This window comes from Cariama cristata, unplaced genomic scaffold, assembly GCF_000690535.1.
Source record: "Cariama cristata isolate BGI_N322 unplaced genomic scaffold, ASM69053v1 scaffold35833, whole genome shotgun sequence".
NCBI classification, from domain to species: domain Eukaryota; kingdom Metazoa; phylum Chordata; class Aves; order Cariamiformes; family Cariamidae; genus Cariama; species Cariama cristata.
Genome location: NW_009609578.1, coordinates 6,692 through 13,626, shown reverse-complemented (window position 1 = coordinate 13,626; position 6,935 = coordinate 6,692). Strand labels below are relative to the sequence as shown.

General features: G+C 48.0%; 2 protein-coding genes across 2 annotated transcripts in view; both read left to right on the top strand.

Moving 5' to 3' along the window:
* Positions 1-111: 111 nt before the first annotated feature.
* FEN1 (flap structure-specific endonuclease 1) lies at positions 112-1,260 on the top strand. The gene has a single exon (XM_009697580.1). The coding sequence runs from the start codon at positions 112-114 to the stop codon at positions 1,258-1,260; it is 1,149 nt and encodes a 382-aa protein (XP_009695882.1).
* Positions 1,261-4,136: 2,876 nt separating this feature from the next.
* LOC104159626 (olfactory receptor 1052-like) overlaps positions 4,137-6,935 on the top strand; it is a 6,177-nt gene continuing 3,378 nt past the window's right edge. Inside the window, exons 1-2 of the mRNA XM_009697582.1 lie at positions 4,137-4,173; positions 4,510-4,548. Coding sequence (XP_009695884.1) covers positions 4,137-4,173; positions 4,510-4,548 — 76 coding nt within the window. The remainder of the gene's footprint in view (positions 4,174-4,509; positions 4,549-6,935) is intronic.

The window sequence follows — 6,935 nt, the reverse complement described above, 5'->3', positions numbered from 1 at the left end:
TTAGGTGATACACCACCCCCACAGCCCAGCTGTTAACCCTTAGCTCCCCCCAGCACTGTGTGTGTGTGCGTGCAGAGGCTGATCCCAACATCCCGTTTTCTGTTCCCCAGGATGGGAATCCATGGCCTGGCCAAGCTTATTGCTGACGTTGCTCCTGGTGCTATCCGGGAGAATGACATCAAGTCTTACTTTGGCCGGAAGGTCGCTATAGATGCCTCCATGAGCATCTACCAGTTCCTAATCGCCGTGCGGCAGGGAGCTGAAGTCCTTCAGAATGAGGAGGGCGAGACCACAAGCCACCTGATGGGCATGTTCTACCGGACCATTCGCATGGTGGAGAACGGCATCAAGCCAGTTTACGTCTTTGACGGCAAGCCCCCGCAGCTGAAATCAGGGGAGCTGGCAAAGCGGACTGAGCGCCGGGCTGAGGCTGAGAAACACCTGCAAGAAGCTCAGGAGGCCGGAGAGGAGAACAACATTGAGAAGTACAGCAAGAGGCTGGTCAAGGTGACCCAGCAGCACACTGATGAGTGTAAGAAGTTACTAACGCTGATGGGCATCCCCTACGTGGAGGCACCGGGGGAGGCCGAAGCCAGCTGCGCTACCTTGGTGAAGGCTGGGAGGGTCTATGCAGCTGCCACGGAAGATATGGATTGCCTGACCTTCGGCAGTCCCGTACTGATGCGACACCTTACTGCCAGCGAGACGAAGAAGCTGCCCATCCAGGAGTTTCACCTGAACCGTATTCTGCAGGACCTAGACCTGACCTGGGAGCAGTTTGTGGATCTGTGTATCCTCCTGGGCTGTGACTACTGCGAGAGCATCCGCGGCATTGGGCCCAAGCGTGCTGTTGAGCTCATCAAGGAGCACAAAACCATCGAGAAGATCATTCAGCAGATAGACACCAAGAAGTACCCTCTGCCCGAGAACTGGTTGCACAAAGAGGCCCAGAAGCTTTTTCTAGAGCCAGATGTGGTTGACCCCGACACTGTTGAGCTGAAGTGGACCGAGCCGAATGAAGAGCAGCTTGTCCAGTTCATGTGCGGGGAGAAGCAGTTCAATGAAGAGCGGATCCGCAATGGGGTCAAGAGGCTGAGCAAAAGCCGGCAGGGCAGCACGCAGGGCCGGCTGGACGACTTCTTCAAGGTGACAGGCTCCATCACGTCAGCCAAGCGCAAAGAGCCAGAGACCAAGGGCTCGGCAAAGAAGAAAGCCAAGACCAACAACACCGCAGCTGCAAAGACCAAAAAGGGAAAATAGCCAGACTGACTGACCACAAACCCCTGTGATTGGTTTTCATGCTCAGCTAGGAATTTTAGGCTAATAACAAAAGGTCGTCTTTCTGTCCTGCGTGTCAGTGCTAGGAAGGATGCTGCTAAAGCACTTCCCAACGCGGCTAGGTTAGTGAATCAGATAAGTGTCTTCTTGCGCAGCAGAGGTAACGTATGAGGCTGGGAGAGAAGGGAGCTGAAACGACCGCAGCATGGGGGAGGGGGGGTTGGAGGGGTGAGGAACGAGGGCATTGCATTCAACAGTTCAGCAGCAGTGTTCATCGGTTTGAGACTTGTTGAGGCCACTGGGACCGGAGGTGTTACCCAGGCTGTGGGGTTAAAGGGAGGTGCTGGTCACAAACACCCTCTCTGATTTAAGAAATAGTAAGTCGAACAGCTAGAGAGCAAACTGGGTACAAGTGACAGAGAGATTCCTGCCTGACACAATCCATCCAAAAAGAGGTTGGTGCAAGCAGCAGAGGCTGAAGGAGAAACTGGGCAGATGTGAATGGAAGGCAGGCTGGAGTTGGGAAGGAGACTTGAAATAGTGAGGTAAACTTCTCCCTTTAATGAGGATTGGGATTAGGTTCTTCCTTCCCTTATTGTAGTCACTTTTCTTTGTTTAATAAAATAAAAATGTTGTAGTCCCACTTCCAGCAAAGTTCTGGCCTGCTCTTAGTGTTTAAACCGAGGACAAGCTGAGCTGAGACTGCAGCTCTCCAAGCCTGAATTTTGCTGCTAGGTTCTGTTTTATGTTTAAATAGAAAAACGTCAGTAAACCTAGAATGGAAACCTGTTCACTCCCTGATTTCACTCCTTCCATGTTGTACACACAGAGACAGGTCCTAGACTAAGAAGAAGAAAAGATAGTGCCTCTTTTTTTCTTGTTTTATTTTATTCTGTATTTTGCGTAGCCTTTTCCTCTTACTTGTCAAAGCAACATGCCGGGTTTTGTTTTCAGAATAAAATTTATACACAAATAGAATGTTTCTCATTCTCTGGAGAGGTGGCTTAAACAGTGTTGCTGAGGGCTGCATGGATGAGGGAAAAAAAAATATAATAAATCCCAGTTTTAGAGGGAAACCTATTGGTGACAGCAGCCAACAAATCAAGCGTGGGCCTGATTACGGGAAATTCAAGCTTTAAGCTTTTGGGTGCTTTGTAGATGTCAAAGATCTGTGGGTCAACTCTGCCAAGTTGTAAAATAAGGACCTGAGTTTGTTTCCTGGGGAAATTCCATTAACATTGCTAAAATAATCCTGATTTTTAAACCATCTCAGATACTTTCTTAAATGTAGCGTGAAGAATAGCAGCAGGTGCTGCACGTGGAGCTTCTCAAGTTGGACGTCCGGCCTGACTGCAACGTGCTGTGCGTGTGGGAAGGGGCACCCAGAGCAGAGCGCCCAAAACTGACAAGTCTGCTTCTCTGATCTGGTGGTTTTCAGAGGGTCTCAGCTTAACCTTAATTCCAAGCCCTAAACTGGAGATATTTTGGCAAGAGGAAGCCTCGAGGCTTCAGATGAGGACACCTGTAGCTGGTGTGCTTAGAGATCGAGGTCTGTGCTCTCCACAAGTGGCAACGTGGCTGTCGCTTATGCCATCACCCCCCTTGCAGAACGTGCACCCTCAAAGCCAGGAAAGTGCTGCAGGGAAAATCAGATTTTAAAATCAACAGGAGGAGTGATGTTTTATCACCTGTTCTGTATATTTCTGTGTTTAACAAGGGCTCTGTCTGAGAGTATGTGTGCTTTCAACCCTGAATTCGTGTCGCCGAGCTGCCAGCTTATTTCCTTCAGCTGGAAAAACCCGCTCAGACAGCGTAAGCAATTTCTAAATGTCCTGTCACTGGTTTGTCTTTTCTAACGGAGAAGTAGAGCCCAGGCTAAGTTCTCAGTGCAGTTTTCCTAGGAGGTTTTAAGGCGCAGCCTTGCTTTGTAGGTTAGTCTGAAAGCCTGACTCTTCTGGGATGTTGTAGTGCCCACCACAACCCACTCCCTCCATCCTTCCTCTCCCTCCTGCCTTCCCCCTCCACCCCTGTTACCTTCTTCCCAGATTTACTTCGTCACCAGGGTAAGTCATCCCTACGCTATCATAATACGTAGTAGGCCTTGCTGTATGGTGCAACATGTATGATGTATAGTAGGCTGTACACTATTATGATACACAATAGACTACTACAAGAATTTCTAATGATGAAATACTTACCTTCCAAAATGTGTTTATGATGTGTAGAAAGCTGTCAGTGAAAATTGATTGAAATACATTTTCCTATGCTGTTGCTAAGATCTGTTATCCTTAACAGCTGGTAGTCACAGTGGTTCAGGCGTTTTATCTACTCACAATTTCATTGTTTAATTACGTTATTTCATTTCAAAATGCAGTAAAGACAAAAAACTGGGATTGTGTTTTCTTGATGTGTGTTCTCTTAAATGTTTCAATCCATAATTTGTTCTAACAGGAGCTTCTTAATTAAATATGCCTGTTTTATCTGTGAATGCCTTCATTGTGGCCACATGGCAAGGTACAGCGAAATGGTTTTGTGGCTAAGGGAAGAAAGATGGTTAAAAAAAAAATATTTGGAAGTAAGAGTCAGGAAAATGCTTGTAGCCAGGAAGTAAACTAAATCAGCAGCGTGAAAAAGAAACCAAGCTTACTGTCTTCAACCTGACCCTGGTCTTCATAACGAGTTGCGGAGTCCCTCGTCCTGCCCGCTTCTTGCTGACCTGAATAGTGTTTAGTTCGTCACATTATTATGTCTCATATTATGATGCCAAGAATAGTTCAAGGAATGAGACAGAAACAGTAAAACATTTCTAAGAAAGTTGAACTGCCTTTTCACATACCTTTCCTTTACTTAAAGGACCAATGTTAAAGTTTGCTGCCTACTGTTTTGTCAAGGGATGTACACAAAGAAAGCAACCTTTAAATCAATATAATTTCTTTAATGAACCTCGAGTAAAATCGTAAGCATCGTTACCGTGTTTATAGAAATACAGTTTGGTGTTTGTCCGCTTGGCTTGTGCTGCAACAGGCTTTGCACCGCTGGCTTGGAAGTGCCTCTGCTCTGCCTCCATCGCTTCCCTTGGTGCGTTTTGTGTAGGACGCGGCTGCGGCGATGATCTCCAGGCGCAGAAGTGATCCACTTGAGAAATCAGCTTTTTCTAAGTCCGAGCCGTAAAAACGGTTACACACGCAGGGAGAGAAAGCGATTTGTGCGCACGTTTGACTTTGGCTACAGCACTCGCGCTTTCAGCTACCTTGCACTGTATAGTTTTAAGTGAAGCTCTAAACGTGCACAGTCCAAACAGGAGAATAAATTCCAAGCCCTGGCATCCCATTAAACGTTATTTACCACACTCCTATGGCTTCTTTCCCACCTGTGGCTCAGCACAGAGGAAAACTTCCCCCCCTCCACATCAGCACTGAGCAAAGAAAGGTTAATGAGCCTTACATGGTTAGCGGAGGGGGACCGGACCCCAGCCCAAACTTCTTCCAAACTCTTCTGAGGGTTTGATATTTCCCTCCGTGGCTGGCATGAAGCTCTTTGCTCAGCTAAGATTTGCTTCAGGGATTTTATTGATGAGGGCCAAAGAAGTAAATAACCCCAGAGCTGTCCCCCTGCACAAGCCCTTGGGGACAGCATCGTCACCGGCCGTGGTCAAAAAGCTGGTGCCACGCACCCTTGCCTCTTGCTGACGGAGCTGCTGTGCCGAGGGAGCGTCACATCTGCAAACTGCCCCTTCCCTCCTCCGGCAGCATCGGAGTGATTTGAAGAATGGAGGAAAACAGATCCCGTTTCTTCTTTCTGCTGTAGGACGAGGCACGCGTGTTGCGTGCAAATCACAGAAAGGTGTCCCCGGGTGCTGGGTAAGAAGGTGGTGGTACGCAGGAGAGCAGGATTGCAGGCACAGGCTCCAAATGTAGAGCAAGATTAAACCCCACAGCAGTCAGGCTTGCAAATCTACTGATTTGGGGCAAAAGCTCATTAGCAGAATTTACCTCAACCGTGTATTTTCTATATGTCTGAATTTCTAGGCATTATCTTCAGGCTTTCTAAGTTTGTGTCATCATCTTATTGTGATAAAACCTCTGGAAAAAAAAAAAAAAAAGAAAATTAAAACCCCCTTTTCTGCCTTGAATGTAGATAAACCAAACAGGGAAGACGGTGGGCAGAGAGGAGCAGGACTGTGCTATGCAGCAGCACAGAAGGACCTGCAGCCTGGGGGTGCTACCAGGGCTCAGCCCCTGAGGAAATCTTCAAGGTTTTTCTGTAGGAAGAACAAAAACCGCGCTGCAGAGCCTAGAGCAACCTGCCGCTTCTGCCCGTGCTGCAGCGTTACTCCTCATTTGCAGGAGGCGAGAGCGTGGTCCCAGCAGCAGGGTTGGGTGGACCTGTTGTTAGGGATTTTTTTGTGTATAAAGATGTTTGCGTGTTCTCAAAAAAATGTTCATTTAGTGGAAAGGAAAAGCAGCTGCAGCCAAACCCGAGAAATATCCCACCAGCTATTTCTGGTGTGTTGGAACCTCAGAAATATTTGTAAAGTGACGACTCCGTTGCAGAGCTGTGAGTAAGAATCTGGGTTTGTACCAGAGAAGCGGAGTGCAGCCCTGTATCTCAAACATGAGCGAGCCCCCCGATGGGAACCGCTGAACCCAGGAATGACGGTTAAGTAACACACTCACCGCTGCCTGGTGTGCGAGCAAAGCGGCCAGGCATCACCCACGGCGTCATTCCACGCTCCAGGACAGGGAGCTGTAAGGGGAACAGCAGCGTGCTCCGTGTCGGTAGGTCCCGGTCGTCCCTTTACAAAAGGTGTTCCAAGGGTCTTTGAAAATCCAGACCAAATGCTCAGCTGTCTCCTGATATTGCAGGGAAGCGGTTTGTCCTCTCTTCCTGCAAAAGGAGGGGAATTGCAGGGCTGATCCATGTGGAAGAGATGGTACTGATGTGGCGGCACACAGGTTTGCTTCCTGCAGCTCAGGTTAACGTCCTTCTTCCCTGCTACCCATCTCGGGTACCACACCATCACCTGCCTGCCTCGTAGCTCGTGTTGTTTTCACTACCTGGGGGTTGGGTTTTTTTTCCCCTCTTACATTTTCTGTTCTAAACAAAGATTTCCGCTGCTGTTTATCACTCTGAGATTATTGTTAATTAATACCAGTACCACTATTTCTACCAGCAGCAAGCCTTTCAGGCGTGTGAAGGATTCCTAACTGCTGTGCTCCGCTAGAAAGAGTGAGCAACTGGCACAGGAGGGGCTTGGTTAGAAAAAAAATACTGTGTGCAAGGTGTTGCGTGGTTTGAAAAGGAAGGCACCAGTTTTCCTTCTGCCCTACGAAGCCTTCTGATAAGTGATTCCCCCCCCACCCCCCCAAATTCCCGGGAATACCGCCGATACCTTTCTATTACACATAGAACACATCATGTACTATTCCTTTCTTAGCCTCACAATTGTGAAGAGCAGCCTGAAAACACCTGCCTTCTCTACCTCGAGTGGAAAAAAATATGTAAATAATAGTTGAGCTGGAGCAGATACAAAACTTAAGTGTAATAAACCCCTGTTTCATGGTGCTTTGCCTCACTGGAGGGAAATATTTCCCTCTGCACTGGAACCGGACCAAGAGCATCGACAGAAACGTGGCAGCTCAGCCTGTTCTTGCTCT

Bases quoted from the DNA above. Each gene is read 5' to 3' on its own strand.
- FEN1 (XM_009697580.1), top strand. From the start codon at position 112: ATGGGAATCCATGGCCTGGCCAAGCTTATTGCTGACGTTGCTCCTGGT.